Source organism: Periplaneta americana, chromosome 3, assembly GCF_040183065.1.
Source record: "Periplaneta americana isolate PAMFEO1 chromosome 3, P.americana_PAMFEO1_priV1, whole genome shotgun sequence".
NCBI classification, from domain to species: Eukaryota; Metazoa; Arthropoda; class Insecta; order Blattodea; family Blattidae; genus Periplaneta; species Periplaneta americana.
Genome location: NC_091119.1, coordinates 166596569 through 166616985, shown reverse-complemented (window position 1 = coordinate 166616985; position 20417 = coordinate 166596569). Strand labels below are relative to the sequence as shown.

At 36.0% G+C, this 20417-nt stretch overlaps 1 protein-coding gene across 3 annotated transcripts in view; it reads right to left on the bottom strand.

Annotated features, from left to right (window-relative positions):
• Positions 1 to 20417, bottom strand: part of LOC138696826 (uncharacterized) — a 66782-nt gene that overhangs the window by 20806 nt on the left and 25559 nt on the right. For all 3 annotated transcript variants that reach the window (XM_069822270.1, XM_069822271.1, XM_069822272.1), the window contains exons 2-5: positions 13238 to 13484; positions 10358 to 10454; positions 7161 to 7400; positions 4088 to 4253 (exon numbers count right to left, since the gene is read on the bottom strand). In XM_069822270.1, coding sequence (XP_069678371.1) covers positions 4088 to 4253; positions 7161 to 7400; positions 10358 to 10454; positions 13238 to 13454 — 720 coding nt within the window. In that variant the 5' untranslated portion in view covers positions 13455 to 13484. The remainder of the gene's footprint in view (positions 1 to 4087; positions 4254 to 7160; positions 7401 to 10357; positions 10455 to 13237; positions 13485 to 20417) is intronic.

Genomic DNA, 20417 nt, shown 5'->3' with positions numbered 1-20417 from the left:
TGCAGGTGTTTGGCCAAACAATCATGGCCTGTTGCCAATCTAAATACAGGTTCAGACGATTTTCGTGGTAAATCGGGAATTAACTGTGGATTTTGATGCAGAGAGTTCCATTTCTTCCCTTGGGATTGTGTTATCAAATTTTGTTTGTTGAAGTCTAAGTATGTAGATTTAATAAATCTCTTCACAGAGTAATACGTAGATTTAGTTACAGGTCTGTAAGTAGCAGTGCTGCCCTTCTTTGCTAAAGCATCCACATTCTCGTTTCCCAGGATTCCACAATGGGATGGTATCCATTGGAATACAATTCTCTTATTGAGTGATAATAATTGAGAGAGCGTTTTAGTTATTTCTGCTGTTTGAGATGAAGGTGTGTGTTTAGAGACGATTGATAGAATAGCTGCTTTGGAGTCTGACAATATAACTGCATTCCTAAATTTATTGATGTGGCATAGAAGATTCCTGAGGCATTCACTTATTGCAATGATTTCACCATCAAAACTTGTTGTTCAATATCCAAGAGATCTATAAAGTGAGAAGAGACAGCACGTAACACCTGCACCGGCACCTTGTTCTCTGGAGATCAAGGATCCGTCAGTGTATAAATGAAGCCAGTTTTGTGGAGGGTACCTAATATTAATTGTCTCTAAAGACAATTGTTTCAGTATTTCAGTGTTTACTTCTGATTTCAGTATTTCTTCTGTTAAATTTAGATTATATTCTATATTTAATAGAGTTAAAGGGTTTGGTTTAATTTGTAAGTTTTCTTTTAAATTCGGGATATTGATTTTCTGTTTTAATTCCTGAACAATGGATATGAAACTTTTTTGAGTTTTCAATCTACAAAGAGAACTGTATGAATGCCAATTGTTACCTGGTAATCTGATAAGTTTTTCATATTGGATCAGTGCTTTTTCTTCTATTGTCATTTTGATGCTGTTAATATTAGTGAAGGAATCTCATAGAATCTATTGGCGTTGTTTTGATTCCACCAGTAATGAGTCTGAGAGCTTGGTTTTGAACATATTCTATGTGGTTTATGAAAGGTGAAGTAATTAAAATTTCTCCGCAGTATGTCAGCACTGGCTGTATAAACATTTTGTATTTAGTGTTCAAAGTATTCCTAGAGCATCCCTATTTCTTTCCTGCTAGTCTTTTTAGAAGGGAGAATCTTTTACGAGCTTTATATGAAATTTATAAATATACAAAAACACACCCGCATCACATCCTGAACACTCAACTCAATTTCAAAACACACACCCTTTTCGACACAATCATGAACACACCCCACCAAAACAGAAAACCAGAAGATAGCGTGGGATCTCCACTAGGCTTTGGACAATGAAGAACAACACTTCGAAACTAGTCGCCAGGTCGTCGTCGTCTTCCTAACAAGTATCAGACCGAGTGGCCTCTTAAGGTCTCAAACTAGAATTTTCAGTCCATCTCTTCTTCGGACGACCTAGAGATCTTTTGCCATGCGGATGGTAATGAAACAGTGCTTTTGGAATTCTGCATCGATCCATTCGTTCGAGATGACCCTTCCACTGAAGTTGATATTTGCTGATGAACTGTATAATGGGTTCCATTTGAAGTTCTTGCATTATGTCCTAATTTTTTTATGATCCCAGCGAGTATATCCAGCTGTTGCTCTCATGAACCTCATCTCACTTGCTGCTATTCTACTGACATCTTTATTCTTCACAGCCATGCTTCACTACCATAGCTTAATACTGGCTGTGCTAAGGTTTTATACAAGCCTATTCTTGTGTGTCTTTGTACTAGTGAAGGTTTCATGATTTTATTAATGATCCCCATTGTTTTACTACATTTACATATTTTTTCAGCAATATCTACTTCATCATAAGGTGATAGTGTATAGCCAAGATAAGTGAAGGTATTTACTCTTTCTATTATTTCATTATTCAAACAGATTTTACTTGGTACAGGGAATTTCCCACAAAAGACATGATTTTCGATTTTTCAATATTAATTTCCATGTTATACTTTTCACTGACCATATTTAAATTGTGTACTGAATTTTGTAAATCAACTTCAGTTGATGCCATGAGAACTAAATCAACAGCGAAAAGTAAAGCATCAAGCTGCAAATTTCGATTAATTGGAATAAATCCATGGCGTGTCTGTCGCCAGTCTTGAATGATTCTATTTATATATATAATAAACAGAAGTGGTGAAAGGCCACAGCCTTGTTTGATCATCTGCCAAAATCTGAAGTAATTTATTCCGATTAACTTTATCAAAAGCCTTTTTAAAGTCAATGAATGCCTTATGCGTTTCTAGATTAAATTCTCTGTGTTTCTCTATTTGCTGATGAACTGCATAATGGATTCCATTTGAAGTTCTTGCAATTTGTCCTCATTTTTTTTATGATCCCAGCGAGTATATCCAGCTGTTGCTCTCATGAACCTCATCTCACTTGCTGTTATTCTACTGACATCTTTATTCTTCACAGTCCACGCTTCACTACCATTAGTCGCCAGGTAAATTCCTAAATATTAACACAGTAAAGAAGTTGGAAATTTGAGCAGTAAAAGTTCCGTTCTTCCAAGATTAAAGATGATTTTTTTTTAATTGGCTCCGTGTTCAGCACCTGTAAACGTACTCTGTAAATCCCAGTTCTCATATGAACCCTTGCCTTTCAAAGACGTTATACGTTATTGAGGTAGGTAACTGAAAATGAAACAATTCCAGTGCTGCCATCAAGGATGGAAAAGGAGAGTTGAATGTGCCTTGTCAATTCTTGTAGAGATGAATGTTATTCCTTAGAGAGAAGTCTGTAATGATGATGCTTGTTACTTTATTTTCAGTGTCTTCTTGTACTCTGAAATGTCGAGATTTTTCACATAACCTATGTACTAGACGGAGTCATGGCATAATTCTCATGACATGTGGTTAGTATGACATTGAGCCTCCAACAAAGGCAATTTAGGAGATTACAGTAACAACAAACATCTATGCATTAGACAAGATTCGAATACATGGCCGAAGCTTCTACGCAACATTAAAGCAGTTGGACAGAGAGGTACCTTCGCTACCTTTCATCATTGTACCACACATCAGCTGCTTGTTTATGCGGATCATGTGAATATGTTAGAAGAAAATCCACAAACTATTGGGGAAAACATGGGAGCTTTACTTGAAGCAACTAAGGAAATAGGCTTGAAGTAAACCCCGAAAAAACAAAGTATATGATTATGTCTCGTGACCAGAACATATTACGAAATGTAAATTTATCCTTTGAAAAAGTGAAAAAATTCAAGTACTTTGGAGCAACGGTAACAAATTGTGACACTCGAGAGGAAATTAAACACAGAATAAATATGAGAAATTCCTGTTATTACTTGGTCGAGAAGCTTATGTCATCCAGTCTGCTCTCAAAAAAGGTGAAAGTTAGAATTTATAAAACAGTTATATTACCAGTTCTATATGGTTGTGAAACTTGGATTATCACTTTGAGAGAGGAAAAGAGGTTAAGGGTGTTCGAGAATAAGGTGCGTAGAAAAATATTTGGGGCTAAGAGGGAAATGCATATAGTGTGTGTTAGTTGGAAGACATGAGGGGGAAAAAGACCTTTGGGGAGGTCGAGACGTAGATGGGAGGTCAATATTAAAATGGTTTTGAGGGAGGTGGGATATGATGCTAGGGACGGATTAATTTTGCTCAGGATAGGGACCGATGGTGGGCTTATGTGAGGATGGCAATGAACCTGTGGTTTTCCTTAAAGGCCATTTGTAAGTAAGCACTCAATTCAAACTATTCTTTCAATTTCCTACTCTGTGGGCACTGGACTAAGAATCACACTAGACGTCCTCAGGACTATATCATATATTTATCTGCCACTGAAACTTAACCCTATCATCACAGGAAGAAATTCCTTTCCTTTGATTATAAATGAAATGCGAAGAATACTGAATATCTCCTGGCTTCTCTTCTTTCCAAATTGAAAAAAGCACAATGCATGGCTGTAATGTCATCTTGTTCTGGTGGGAGAAGAACCTCGATAAAAAAAAATACGCCTATATATCTAATTCAGCACTTTATTATGAAATATATATGAGTATAATACCTGCACAAATCTAGACAGTATTTCCCCGAAGTGACTTGGAGTTAAATCTTCCAAACGTACAGAATACACTGCTTCTTGCATTTCTCTACGACGAGGAGAATTGTCAAAGTCAATTGCTATGCGACTAAGGTTTCTTCCTATATCACATGCAGTATTCCTGAGATACCTATTTTTGAAAACAAAGAGAAACAAATTATTTATTTGGTGATAATTAGAGACCAGATTTTTATGTACTAAAATGTTAAAAATGACACAAAGTATATCTGAATGGATGTGATGTAGATTAAAACCATTTTAAAACATTATTCAAAACGCTCTGAATGCTAACGAAAGAGAGCTGATTCACGAACACTGGAGAAGAATACTCCCCCCCCCCCACCATCCTTTCTGAGGAGTGCCAGGAGGCTTGCATCTTGAGCCTTATTGTGCCTAGCTCAGTGGCGACTCCTGCGTATTTCTTAAGAGGAAAAAAAAAGATAACTGGACGAAATGACATCTTCTTGAACGAAACAAGCTACAAATTAGCCAACATGCATACATGTAAGACCAGGTAGTGTTGGGGTTGGCCTTCCCATATTATTGTAAACTGAGTTTCCTAAATTTTCCAAAATATATAATGTTTTCACTTTCATTTATTGTTGAATAATTGCACAAAATTAACAATTACAAGGAAATTCACCTGGCAGCATTTTTCGAGCACACTACAGCATCACACATGTTGGAAAAGACTATAGCTACTAACACATAATCGAAACCGCGGAAATAAGAATGGGAAATAATCTGAGGAAAGCGAGAACACTGCACCTACCCACGTGGTCTGTGTTGCCAAATGTACATTTTACAAGTTCAGTATCACATGCTTTTGAAGGATATCAGTTCTTGTAAAGTCATATTACCATTATTGTTCAAAGTTGCTGGTGGCCAATTTTCTATGTTAAAAATAATGTAGTTTGGAGTACCTAGTTTCAATTTCAAATATATTTGTACAAAACTGACAACTTGGCTGTTGCCCTGTCTAGTACACAATGAATGGAAGTGAATTTCAGGGGCCAAAAAGATCTGCGATACTAACGTAGAATTACTTCCTCTTTGTTTTATATAAACCCAACTTTAACTTTCAAATAAAGTGCAATGAATAATATTTTTGATTTATAATTTTAAAAAAGTTTATATTATGGTGTCTTTTATAGCGTTGAGTTAAAACTGATTTTATTGTGCCTCCTCCTAGATGTGTTATAGTCTAGTTGAATGCAAGATCGTTAGATGACAGCGATAGCGAGCCTAGTCGGTTTCTATTTCCCGCCCATGCGCTGATTCAGAGGAGGATCTCTTCCCTTTCCATTCATTTACTCGCTTTAAAACTGTGCTTCTTTCTCTGGCCGCTAGTGCGCTGTTGTCTATGTGTACTAACTGCAGTAAAGGAGGAATAGATTGACTTTCCTCCACACAAACAATCTCGCATCTTTCTCACAGTTTTCTAGCAGCACATGAGCACGCATCGTTTAAAACTTGATCAACCGAGGTTTTCTTATAGCTGTGAACTTAAAAATTATCGAATCTTCCTTAATTTCAAGGCACATATTTTATTTGGTATTTACTTTCAAAAGAAGAAAAATGTGAGGAGGACGTTCCTCCCTTCCCTCCCCCGAGGAACCGCCACTGGCCTAGATCCTTATTATAGGATGAGTGTGGAAGTCCTTAGGAACACATTCCTGTTAGTATGTGATTCACTGCCTGGTGTCATCTTATCGATTCAGCTACAGCATTGCTTGCTTTCATAAAGTAATTGCTTTGCTTGCTTCATGCTTTTATTGTTAGTTTATACTGTTTATGTGTCACTGTAATGGCGACTAAATGGGAAAAATTAACTATTGGACAGAAAGTGAAAATAATGAGTATCGAGGCTAATCCTCAAATAACATTGTCGCATATGGCACAAAAGCATGGTTTGCCAATTACTTCATTATGGGAAATAATGAAAAAAAAATAATTTTCAGTGCCTACCTTCAGTGTGGTTCAGGTTCAACCAAATGAAAAAACATTTGTGCCTCATCATTTGAAGAGTTAGAAAATGATATAATGAAATATATTGTCAATAATAATTGTAGTTCTAATTAAATGATTATAATGTTCGGTATAACATACGTTAGTACTAGTTATTTTAGCCTTTTCTTCCCATTTGGTGTAAACTTACTTTTAAGGAAAATCCCTACTTAAGGAAAAGAAAAGTAATCCCTCAGAGATTCGTTAACAAGGAGTTCTATTGTAATACTGGTATTTGATTCGGTCCTTTTAAAAGTTAATATGTAGCAAAGAAGATTTTCTCCAATAATTACCATAGAGAAGAAAACCACCATTAAGGAATGTTTAAACGCATGCAGCATCGGTATTAAATGCTTATTTATAGCAACTACATGAAAAATTAAACTTAGCACGTGAAGTTTAGAATGAGTCTTAATTGGAAAGAAAAGAAGGCCTAAAAATGACTGGAGGATGTTATTGGCATGATGCAAGTGAAGGGATCACAGGATAAAAATAGAGGAAGAAAACTTCAATCGTATAAAAATTGGGTATGGAAAGATGTATTTACATTTAAAAGCTGTATACTATGCTGTGCAGTTTAGTTACTACAGTAATTTTGTAAATTTATTACAAATATAAATGCAACTGTAATTTTAACTATTACCTTAACAGCCGATCCTCACAAATTTTCAGGGTACATAGTTAAAATAATTCATCATGTTTTATGATGTACTAACACAATAATTGAAGCGTCAGCTGGAACAACGTTGTAAGTTACAAAATTTTCATTTGGCGTATTTCCATGTAATAATGTTGTATGTCATGTTACTTTACTATACTCCTTGGCTTGCAACTGTCCATCAATGCAGTACGTGAAATTTGTCCACTCAAAAGTTTGCTACCCTATAACAACAACGTTGTACGTGTACACATTTTTGCAGCTCCTGTAAATTTTACCAAATGTAACTTACAACGTTGTTCCAGCTGACACTTCAATTAACATTACATTTTAACCTGTCACAAAAAATAATAATTTCAAACTGGTACTTACAAAAGCAAGAAATTATCCCAATAATTTAAAAACTGTAACTCTTGCAGATATTGCCAGGGAGTTCTGTGTTGTAATAATGAACGAACACCCAATGCTTGTGCTCCACTTGGTGGAAAACTATTTCGCACCATGCACTCATTATTTGGAGGATGCAGTTGGTGTAAACCGTTCCAACTTGCATTTGTAGTAAGTTGCTGCTGCTGCCGCCGCAACAGTCTATTAAGATAATATACCAATATCCTGGAAATTATGAAATAGTTGACAAACGCAATTTAACACACGCATGCATATACATGGATTGTTTAACTTTGTAGAGAATCTGATATCTGAGTGTACAATCTTACAAACGAAATTGAAACTTCCAAATATCAAAGGTGCTAAGTGCCATTTTTTTTTTTTCTAAATTGAGATTTCCACATTGATATGTGCTATGTACCATTTCAGGTTACATATCAATCAGGATAAATGCCATGAAATCTCTAAGAAATTCAAACTATGATCAGTACATGACGCTGGACAGTACTCCTCAGGTCTTTGTAGTATCAGTTTTTCTCAATTAACTCTTTTTCTTATTTTTGACACTTTACACTTTTGCTATTTCAAGGTCTCAATAATTGACTATCAACATTTTTCTCTCTGGTAGACAATTTTAGTCACTCTGGTTCAAAATATTTTATATGGACTTCAGTTTCATCAGGATTATGGGAAGTAGTGATTGCAGACTAAAGTGAATGAGAAATAAGGTTGTGATTGACATTATCTGCTGTCGTGTGGTGTGAGAGAACAGTGTTGTCACATCTCCTCTTACTTGCTGTTGGTCTCCAATTGCACAACACACAAATCATCTTCCTTATCACTGTCATTGTTTTCACTGCCTTTGAAGAACTGCTGAGATAAATGGATTATGGTATAAGTATATACAAAACTTAGTCAATTAATGCATTACGTTACTGAAATGTGAACAAAACAAGAGCACAATGCATTGCACTAGGAACTGGATGTGAAATGCAGGCGTACAATCTGACACAAACTGTGTGAACACTGAGTGCTTGACCCTTACGTCACCCCTGGGTCATTAATTGTGATTGTGAAAGGTGACGCCCAGCTTCTATATATGCATGTTTACCAACTCACTGTCAATTACAACCTAATTTCCCACACACTATATACAGGATGGAACATAAGATAGTACATTAATTGTAGGATATGATTCCTTAAAATATAACTAACAAAAAAGTCTAATATCATTTTGCTCGTTTTTGCGAGGTTTCTGAAGAAATAATACTTTTATGCCGGCATTTCGATCGCGAATTTTACGAATACTGTTTAAAATACGGTTTAATTTCTTGTATAACAACGAAGAGAACGTTTGTTATGTTCATGTTGCAGTAGTATTTTAATTAGAAAATTCACAGATAACTAATTAATCGATTGAAGAAACATTGGAAGCATTGACTGTCAAGTCACGTACAGAAGGTCTAAAAATCCGGCATCGCTGTTGAGACGGTAGGCAGTTTGCGTAGTACTTGCAACTGATCAGCTGTTGTGATGTTTACATTGCATTAGTGTGCAGTTGGACGTACAGCGTATTTTAAACAGTATTCGTAAAATTCGCGATCGAAATGTCGGCATTAAAGTATTATTTCTTCAGGAACCTCGCAAAATCGAGCAAAATGGTATTAGACTTTTTTGTTCGTTATATTTTAAGGAATCATATCCTACAATTAATGTTGTTGTTGTTGTTTTCTAATGCCAGGCGTTTGACAATAAAGTCATTTGACCTCTTGCACTCCAATATTTTTCAAAGATATTATCATGACCAGCCAATGAAGCACAGATTTTGAGGTGTTCCGAATCCATTTCTGTTAAATGGCAAGTTGTAGCCGATTTAAGTGAACACCATATTTTAACGTTTTGGTGGCTACTTCATTCACACACAACCCCCAGAATGTCTGGAGGACCACACCTGCTGTTGGTCAACGGGTCCATTGGACCTAGCTGTGAGATCTTGTTGATCACCAGCTTTCCCTCCTTAAGCCACTGGAGGACGATTTTAGTGCCATAGCAGGTCAGCACTAGGAACATAAAAGTAGAAAGAGGAGGAAGGAAAGGGAAATGAACCCCTAGGCCTCAAATGCCGTCGGGATCGAAGAAAGTAAGAGTTCAGTCAGAGGACTGGATAGGAAAGGATAAAGAGGGAATTAGGTATTGGATAAACGTATTATTTCTCTGTATACTCCAGGAGAGAAAAGGAAATGGTGGGCAGGAAAGGTATAAGATTGAATGAAGTAAATAAGGTGCATGACTTTCCTTAATATTAAGTTGATTCAAAAGTTCTTAGAGTTTTTGTTCATCACAACACCGTGTTAGCAGATTGTTTGTCGTTTGTCATTTGTTATTTGAAGTGTTGCACTTGTAAATACGCCTTGGAAGTTTGTGGATCTGAAGAAAATTTATGCTATTTGTGGGCTAAAGAAGACGGAGCGTCAAGTGGAAAGAAAAAAAAAAAAAGCGAACATATGTTCTTCTGTTAAAGTTTAATAGAGGAGCAAAGGCAGTGGAGGAGGCTCGAAACATCTGTGCCATGTACGGCGAAAATTCCATCGGAAAAAGCACAGAAAGAAAATAGTTCTGTCGTTTCAACATTATAAAGTTTATAAAGTTAGTATCCATCCAGAGATGCAACTGGTGGGGTAAAGAAGGTGTCGTGAACTATGAATTGCTTCCCAGGAATGTAACCATAACTGCTGACGTTTACTGCCAACAACTCAGACATCTTGCGACCCCGCAATTGAAGAAAAACGACTGGGAAGACTGTATGCACGCCTGCATTCCACTAACATAACGAAAACAGCTATTCAGGAGCTTGGTTGGGAGGTGATTCCACGTCCCCCATACTCTCCCGAATTGCGCCCTCATATTTCCAACTTTTCAGTTCTCTATCCAACAATCTTCAATGCTTTGATAACAATGATGCTTTATAAACTTAGCTTGACGACTTATTTAACTCCAAACCAGCTAATTTCTTCAGACGCAGAATCGAAAAACTACCCCAATGTTGGCAGAGAGTCGTAGATAATGTAGGAGAATATAATAATAACTGATTAATTTTTGTCTTCTATCCATTTCAAATAGAAACTTTTGTCACAGTGAAAAAATGTTATGAGCTTTTGCATCAACATAATACGTTAACTTACCAGGTATATGAAAAGTATTCTTGATTGGAATCACGAGATTGACCCCAAAATCTTCTGAATAATTCAAATCGAACACCAGCATATTCAGGTGGGATTTCTGAATTCAAAGAAATAGGATAATTACTTGTAGCTGATAAACGTATTATTTCTTTCGGTTAATTAGACTAAATTCTCAAGACATATGAAAGATTACAACTGTTGAACATTTTAATACGATATAAAATAACAGGATGCATACATCTGACATATTATATGTCAGATTTTTTTCATGGGGGTCCATTAAAGAGCTGGTGTACGAAACACTAGTCCAACAAGAACATCTCATGCAATATATCGTTGCTACCTGCAACTTCATCAGAAATAATCCAAGTACTTTCGAAATTAGGAAATCTGTACTTTCAGAGTTCGGCAATCTCTAGGAAGACATTGTGCATTATGTATTGATGTTGAACGCCAGAGTAGCAGTTCTGTAACGGTCAATAGTGAAAAATAAATAACTGATTTATCATAGTGGACATCTTTTTCCATATATAAAAATACAGAAAGATCCATTTATAATTTCAGAGTGCTAGATTCTGAATATTTGTGGCGAAACTTACAAATTCAATTTTAAACACGTTTTTACGGTATTTTATTCTGCAAATAAGTTTCCATTAGAAAAATGCTCTGGCTAATACCATAGTCTAGTATATACAGTCACGAAGCTTGAGTTTATGAGGGTAATAGGTACAATAGACTGTGCAGGTACTATTTCGCATTGTCTGTAATGAGGCGATAATAGCGATCCTAGTGGCTAGCAACTATCTATGGATGCATACTTATTATGTATTGAGCTTCGTGACTGTATATATTAGACTGCGCTAATATTGTATCAAACCATTGCGTTAATGACAGACTTTACTGTGCAAACATGCGCTGTTTCGTCATAAAGGTTTAAAATGCCAGTAAGTTGTATATGCCAAGTACTGGTACTGTATTACATCTAAATAGATGAATTTAGAAACACAATCAATTGGTACATTCTAGAACTGTAATAAATTTTCATGGCAGTAGAAATGTGAGAAATTCTCATATTCGAACATGGTGTATAAACAAGGGATAGGAAATTCCATACCAGGTGGAAGTAATGTTTTAAATACTTACTTAGCCACTTACTTACTTACTTATGGCTTTAAGGGAACCTGGAGGTTCATTGCCGCTCTTACATAAGCCCGCCATCAGTCCCTATCCTGAGCAAGATTAATCCAGTCTCTATCATCATATCCCACCTCCCTCAAATCCATTTTAATATTATCCTCCCATCTACGTCTCGGCCTCCCCAAAAGTCTTTTTCCCCTCCAGCCTTCCAACTAACACTCTATATGCATTTCTGGATTCGCCCATACGTGCTACATGCCCTGCCCATCTCAAACGTCTGGATTTAATGTTCCTAATTATGTCAGATGAAGAATACAATCCGTGCAGTTCTGTGTTGTGTAACTGTCTCCATTCTCCTGCAACTTCATCCCTCTTAGCCCCAAATATTTTCCTAAGTACCTTATTCTCAAACACCCTTAACCTATGTTCCTCTCTCAAAGTGAGAGTCCAAGTTTCACAACCATAAAGAACAACCGGTAATATAACTGTTTTATAAATTCTAACTTTCAGATTTTTTGACAGGAGAGATGACAAAAGCTTCTCAACCAAATAATAACAAGCATTTCCCATATTTATTCTGCATTTAATAGCCTCCTGGATATCATTTATATTTGTTACTGTTGCTCCAAGACATTTGAATTTTTCCACCTCTTCGAAGGATAAATTTCCAATTTTTATATTTCCATTTCGTACAATATTCTGGTCACGAGACATAATCATATACTTAGTCTGTTTTTAATATGATTAAAAAAAAAAAAGGAATCTAGGCATGACACTAGAAAAAATAACGAAGCTTATGAGTGAGGCTACAAATGTGTCAAGGGAAAACAATTCATAGAATTCTAAATGAGCTACGAAAGGACGAAAATTTGTCTTCCTAGAGAAAGATGTACCATATCGCACTCTTAAAATAATACTGTCGTAACTACTACAAATTTGTTTTGAGTAAATACAAGATAAACATTTCAAATAATATGAAAACTCAGGATTACCAAGTATTACCAAGTAGCAGACTTGAATGTAGAGATACGACAGCTCTACTGTTTGATAAGAGATTAAATAAAAATTACCACAAAACTGTCTGTACCTCAAAATTCAATTTTTGGGTCTTATGACAGAAACACACTCACATGCATACATCCCTGCTTCCTACTAACTATAACATTTCTGGATTCACCATACGTGCTACACGCCCTGCCCATCTCAAACATCTGCATTTAATATTCCTAATTACGTTAGATGAATAGACTGCTCTCTTAAATTGACTGAGCATATTGAGAATTAAATCAATGGCTATCCCAAAACACTCTATGAAATGTTTCATAGAAAACAATTTTTATCTAGAAAACAAAGCAAAAACGGGCAAAACTGTATTAAACTTTTTTGTTTGAAACATCTCGAAGGAGAACCCCCTGAAATTAATGGCATTACTTACGATTCACACTGTATATAATATAATCTCGAACCGCTCCAACATGTAATGACTGTTGTTAGCCCTTCATCTGTTTCTGAACTATGCTTAATCAGTAAAACTGTCAGTTCTGGATTCACTATCCCGTCATGTACAAACAGCAAAAACCAATTACAGAACTGAATTCTAGTGTTGCTATCAGGAATGAGTGAAATCTTACATAGTCGCAATTTCACCTGCTAGGAGGTAAGTAGATGATGATGATGATGATGATGATGATGATGATGATTTTTAGAACATAAATCTCACATACATACTATAATGTTGCTTACCTCGAAAACGCATTCCCTCAAATCTAAATCTTTGTTGATAGTACATAAATCTGTGTATCAATTGATTTGAATTTGTTATAAATGGGCGTTGATGAAATACAGAACTTTCAGAATCTCTCTCTGATTCTTCTTCTCCATTTGTGTATAGTAATAATGAATTATCAGGTTCTTCAATGACCTCTTCTGGATTGCAGTCTTGCTGTTGTGAATTAGCCATCTTATTCCAGAAATATACATATATGAACTCCTGCAAAAAAAAAAAAAAGAAGAAGAAGAGTAAGTAAAGATCTTAAATATCAGGCCAGTGGAAACAAACTTTATCAAAATATCTGGAGCAGGGTTCGACAAGCATATATCTGCTAATTACGAGGGCTAGGGCATTGGTCATGGAAATTTTTTTTTTTCTTGTGAGAATCCAGGCGCAGTGGTAGATGTATTAGCAGGGTAGAGATCGACCATCCATAAAAGACATATACTTGAAAGGACACAGTGTGTTTATGTGCTACTTGAAAAGGCAGTATGTATACAAAATCATTTTTACAGACAAACGTAGGCATATGTTTATAGAAAATTAAAAAATATATGTATACAGGGTGATTCACGAGGATTTACCATCACTTACAGAGCTTATTTCCGAAGACATTCTGAGCAAAAAATGTCATATAAACATTTGTCCTAATCTCAATATTTTCAAAGTTGCACTAATTTGAAGTTGTTTGTAAAATACCTTTTTTCTTCAGATTTAAGGGTAAAAAGAATATTACAAATAGAGAATTAACTATTCAGAAGTATCATTTCTTTAATTGGTTAGTGTTCTGAAGCTAAAAATGTGTTTTCAGTTGCTTTGCACAGATTTTGTTTTCCAATTTTTAACTAAAAATGACATCATTATTACGCACTTATCACAAAAATTGTTACAAGTCATACGATTTTAGGAACTTGATTGTTTGCAGTTTAATTATGCACCCTAATGTACAGTCTTGAAGAACTTACAAGGGGTCCACTACTTTTATGATAATACATAGTTTTCCGACAATTTAAACAATATCTCATTTCTGAAAAATTAAAAAAATACTATAGCTCTTTACTTACTGTCTTTTAAGGAACTCGGAGGTTCACTGCCATCCTCACATAAGCCCGCCATCAGTCCCTATCCTGAGCAAGATTAATCCAGTCTCTATCATCATATCTCACCTCCCTCAAATCCATTTTAATATTATCCTCCCATCTACGTCTCGGTCTCTCCAAAGGTCTTTTTCCCTCCAGCCTTCCAACTAACACACTATATGCATTTCTGGATTCGCCCATATGTGCTACATGCCCTGCCCATCTCAAACGTCTGGATTTAATGTTCCTAATTATGTCAGGTGTAGAATATAATGTATGCAGTTCTACATTGTACAACTTTCTCCATTCTCCTGTAACTTCAGCCCTTTTAGCCCCAAATATTTTCCTAAGAATCTTATTCTCAAACACCCTTAATTTATGTTTCTCTCTCAAAGTGAGAGTCCAAGTTTCACAACCATACTGAACAACCGATAGTAGGCTGTAACTGTTTTATAAATTCTAACTTTCAGATTTTTTGACAGGAGAGTAGATGACAAAAGTTTCTCAACCAAATAATAACAGGCATTTCCCATATTTATTCTGCGTTTAATTTCCTCCCGAATATCATTTATATTTGTTACTGTTGCTCCAAGATATTTGAATTTTTGCACCTCTTCAAAGGATAAATCTCCAATTTTTATGTTTCCATTTCGTACAATATTCTGGTCACGAGACATAACCATATACTGTGTCTTTTCGAGATTTACTTCCAAACCTATCACTTTACTTGCTTCAAGTAAAATTTCCGTGTTTTCCCTAATCGTTTGTTGAATTTATCCTAACATATTCCGCATAGACAAGAAGCTGATGTAACTCATTCAATTCCTAATCCTGTCTGTTATCCTGAACTTTCCTAATGACATATTCTAGAGTAGAGTTAAAAAGTAAAGGTGATAGTGAATCTCCTTGCTTTAGCCCACAGTGAATTGGAAAACATCAGATAGAAACTGGCTCGTATCTTTACCCTTAGCAAATAGCAAGCACTCGAAACAAATAATTTATTTGTAGATTTAGAACCGCAAATCCACCGTTTCTTTAATATATTTTTACTTTAAAAGTCCTGCAAAATGTCATACTTCGGCTGTTTGTGCTTGCTTTAAATCGAGTTGAGGTAACGGCCTTCCAAGCTTCTTTATTTTACACTTATCTTACAAGATTAAGACTGAAAAATGAGTTTGTAAAAGATATTGAAACTATTCATTTCTTTTGGAAACGAACCCTGGTCACACTCACAGATAATAGCTATATTAAGACTAAAACACCAAGAACGATCATTCTTACATTTCTGCCATAGAGTGTAGGCTGTCTCACTATTACGTCACTGGACAGCTGTGCTCAGCACAGTGTGCTGGTATTTTTTACCAGCACATGCACATGTTTCTTCTGCAGCATTCCCCCCTTACCTTTTGCCATGCATGCAAGTCCAGAAGCTGGCTCGGCGAGGTTCAGAGGAAACTGAACCTCGTAAACATGTACTTGATTTCTGTGATTAATAGGTTTTCATATGACAAAAATACATCAGAGCCGCACATAAACTTATTAAAGATGAGAAACAAAGAATGTTTAGTGTAAATTATAAATAAATTTATTTAAACAATAAATTGTTTTTGCTTGTTTTTCCTTGGGGTTCTCTGAACCATTGAATGCATAGGATGCACCGCCACTGGTATTACCATTGTGAAAGATATTATGCATTTGTTGTTTGTATAAAGATTTACTTATCACATTCAATATGTTCGTTCTTCCACGAATAGGTTTTATGTAAAAATATGTCTCTTTTCCTGTAAAGGCTTATTCAATGGCTTTTGAGATTCGAAACAAAGTCACCCCAGATAGAGGTGAGATTGTTCCATATTTTTGGAATAGAAATATGTAAACTTAGGAAATTTCAATAACTTTGAAAATGGCTTTAAGTTATTCATTAGACACTAAACAGAATAATATTCTAGAAATTTACAAAAATACTTTTCACACAACAAAAATGTTTTAAAGGAAAAAAGGTACTGAAAATGAGATATAGAATATTTGACGCCATAGGCGAGATGCCCTACAAACAGATGTCATTATAACAAGTTGAACTATATATCAACTCTGACTGACCAGAGAAATATTACTGTAACATACAGCTTTTCCCAACTCCAGTAAATATCAGTGAACTGTTAATTTTTCTGATATACTCTTGTAACAGTATAATGTGAAACTGTTTTGATGTGTAATATTTATATTTCATACCTAATCATAAATGGCATTTAAGGAATCCGGAGGTTCATTGCCGCCCTCACATAAGCCTGCCATCAGTTCCTGTCCTGTCTCTACCATCATATCCCAACTCCCTCAAATCCATTTCAATATCATCCTTCCATCTACGTATTTGCCTCCCCTAAGGTCTTTTTCTCTCAGGTCTCTCAACTAATACTCTCTATGCATTTCTGTATTCACCCATACGTGCTACATGCCCTGCTCATCTCAAACATCTGGATTTGATGTTGTTCACACTGGGTACCGTATTTTTCTTTCGTTGTTAGTAAGAAATAAATGTCATCCATGTTATTACAACCGAACTTCATTTAATTTGTTTTAAATATTTCTTACGAGGGGACATACAAGTTAAAGTACTTCCACATACTGAAAAATTGGTGAAATTCTTTATTTTTTCATCACCAATGAATAAGTCTGTAAACTTGAAATTTTATAAAGGGTGAATATACGCTACTTTCGTAATTCTACAAGATTTTTATTTTTAGTGATACTATTACCGTTACGGGGTATTAGAAATACAAAATGGCGGGCAAATCGCAATATAGCGAACGTAGAAGGTCCGCCCACCACCCCTTCCACCTTTCCCTTACTAGCTCACCAGACACGCTACGTGATAGGCGAGTGTTGTGTCGAATGCACATTTCATGTGGGTGGGGATAACTTCCCCTACTGGCGTTCGCTATATTGCGATTTATCCAAAATGGCGCCCGTAACTTTTGTTGGTATAATCCAACGAGTTAGAAAGAGTCTCTTTCTAACTCGTTGGTATAATCGCAACGACCGGGGTATTATTATGGCGAACGTGCGCAAGGTACTACGTGAAACAAATTAAGCATATATGCATGCAGCGATGACAGAAAGGCTGTTGTCTTGTATTAGAAAAGGAAATAAATAAGAAAGAAGTGCGCACAAACGTGCAATTTAGTTTGGTATGAGTTACTTCTCTTTACTACAGTATATTCCACCAGTGACTTGTTCTATTCACACATTTACTAAAATGATATTTTGGACACACTTCGTTGCACACGCATTCAGGGGAAGGTTCGTGGTACTCTGATCTTCTGCACAGTTTGTGGTGAAAACCGTGAACTGCTAGCCTTGTTATGGCGCTTCGTAACTAGAAAAAAGGAAATAAGTTGTAATGGTTTCATATATGAAATCGTGGACGTAGTTTATAGATTTAACACCAGAGTCGCGTTGAAACGATGTTCTGGATACCGGTACCTGTACAGCAAACAGAATTCGAGGCCCGCAAAAATGTAATTCTTTAAAGCAAATATCAGTATGAAAGAATTGCAAGGAAAACGTCAAAATAGAATATAATTATAATGAGCTAATGACACGAAGTATACTCCCATACTTTCAACCCATTGTATGCTGAGTTCGAGCCCTGTACGACTATAACAGGCCTCTACACAGTAGGTCTGCAAAGGAAATGCAGGGATAATGTCAAAATTAGCTTAAATAATGAGAATATCGATAGTTTTAACTCACAGACGCATTATTTCCCGACTTTGAACCTTGTACACTTATAAGTCAATAATGTGTATGAAGGGAGAGCGGTAAACTATAATTTTTTATATTTTTTTCTAATTTGCGAACATAATGGCCACAGACCAAATAGTAACAGGTCTTAGTTTGAAATCAGTGAGACATTATATCACAGTCTACTATATACAGTCACGAAGCTTGAGTTTTAAGGGTGCTAGAAACAATAGACTGTGACGGTACTATTTTGCATTGCTTGTAATGAGGTTAGCGACCCTAGTGGTGAGCAACTACCCAATGTTTGCATATTTACTACGTATTAAGCTTCGCGACTGTATATACTAGACTGTGATTATATTCCGAATTCAGTCCTTGTATACTGATAAGAGGTTAGTACAGGTATGAATTATGTAAGAAATTGCAGAATGTAATACTACAATACCTCCTACCAGAATACAAACATGCCATAGTTTCAATCCAGTTAGGATTTATTTCCCAAGTTTGACCCTTGTAGAATTTGCTAAAAAAAATTCCAGATCATGTAAACATAAGTCTCCAGCGCAAATACACATACCGTTGTAGGCCACAGTGTGAATCGAGTCATGGAATTATTTCCTGTGGACAGAAAAGAGTGGATTGAAAGGACAGAAATAGAGAGAGAGTGAACTGAGAGCACACAGAAAAAACCAAGAGTACAGATTGGACAACGAAGACAGAGACAGGCAGAGGACAGATGGTGGCAGAGACAGGCCAGATAGTAGACTTACTTACTTATTGGCTTTTAAGGAACCCGGAGGTTCATTGCCGCCCTCACATAAGCCCGCCATTGATCCCTATCCTGAGCAAGATTAATCCAGTCTCTACCATCATATCCCACCTCCCTCAAATCCATTTTAATATTATCTTTCCATCTACGTCTCGGCCTCCCCAAAGGCCTTTTTTCCCCGCCGGCCTCCCAACTAACACTCAATGTGCATTTCTGGATTCGCCCATACGTGCTACATGCCCTGCACATCTCAAGCATCTGGATTTAATGTTCCTAATTATGTCAGGTGAAGAATACAATGCATGCAGCTCTGCGTTGTGTAACTTTCTCCATTCTCCTGTAACTTCATCCCTCTTAGCCCCAAATATTTTCCTAAGAACCTTATTCTCAAACACCCTTAATCTCTGTTCCTCTCTCAAAGTGAGAGCCCAAGCTTCACAACCATAAAGAACAACCGGTAATATAACTGTTTTATAAATTCTAACTTTCAAATTTTTTGACAGCAGACTAGATGACAAATCCTTCAAATAAGCCAGATAGTAGAATGGCAGATAAAAAAGTTAATTCTTTTTCTTCCACCTAGGACACATTTCGCCATCATTTTATTCTCATGCCATTATCATCACTACCATAATCTGAGTTAAGTTCGCAGTGCAGCATGCTACACATGTTACATGAGCATGATCATTCGTCCACAAATACCATTCACAGAACAAGAGAGAGAAAGCACAATAAGCCTCAGGCTGCAGTGTAAGCCTCTGGGCCCTTCCTCCAAAACAAGGAAAACATATGTGAGGGGCCTATAGAGCCTATGGTGCCTCTGCTCAGGGCCTCATGATTCTGGGGGCCTCAAAATCCAGGAACAAGTCTTTTTTAAATGAATTATGCAAAATGAAATAGACAGTAACGCTGCTAACTGAAAATCAGAATTGAGGAAATAAGTAATTACTTAATGAATTACTGTATTATGTTAGAAAACGCATAAAAAATCACTTTATTGATTTAAGTTTAGAATCATAAGTTGATTGCAGAGTTTAATGTGTTCAACTTGTTGGCTAGCATGTACAATTTATTCAAATTGTAACAGTAGACAAAGTAGACAACATTGTCAGTATTGTACTTAGTGTTAAACCAGTGCCTAGTGCTTGTGTTCCTTGCAGCTTATAATTTCTGTTAGTATAGGACCATTATCGTTGTATAGTGGTAGTCTTAAAATGTTTTTATAGGAATGTTCATAATTGAAAATGAAATTCCCGAGCAAATTTGAGTTTGGAGCCAATAAAATAAAATGGAAAGCTATTGAAATTTAAAAACAGGACAAACAACGCTTATCATTGAGCAAACATGTTCGTTCATATGTTACCGGTACTAGCAGTAACTCCTTTACACACAGAGACCTCCAGTTTCAAAAAGTTAAGAATGTTTTAACATAGACTACTAAAGATTTTGGCATACAAAGACAACAATTCGCCACAGCTACTAAATTGTGGAGAGCCAAGGTATTTTTTGTATAAGGCTAAGCCCATAATTTAGGAAAAATGAACATTGCTTTCAAACTCC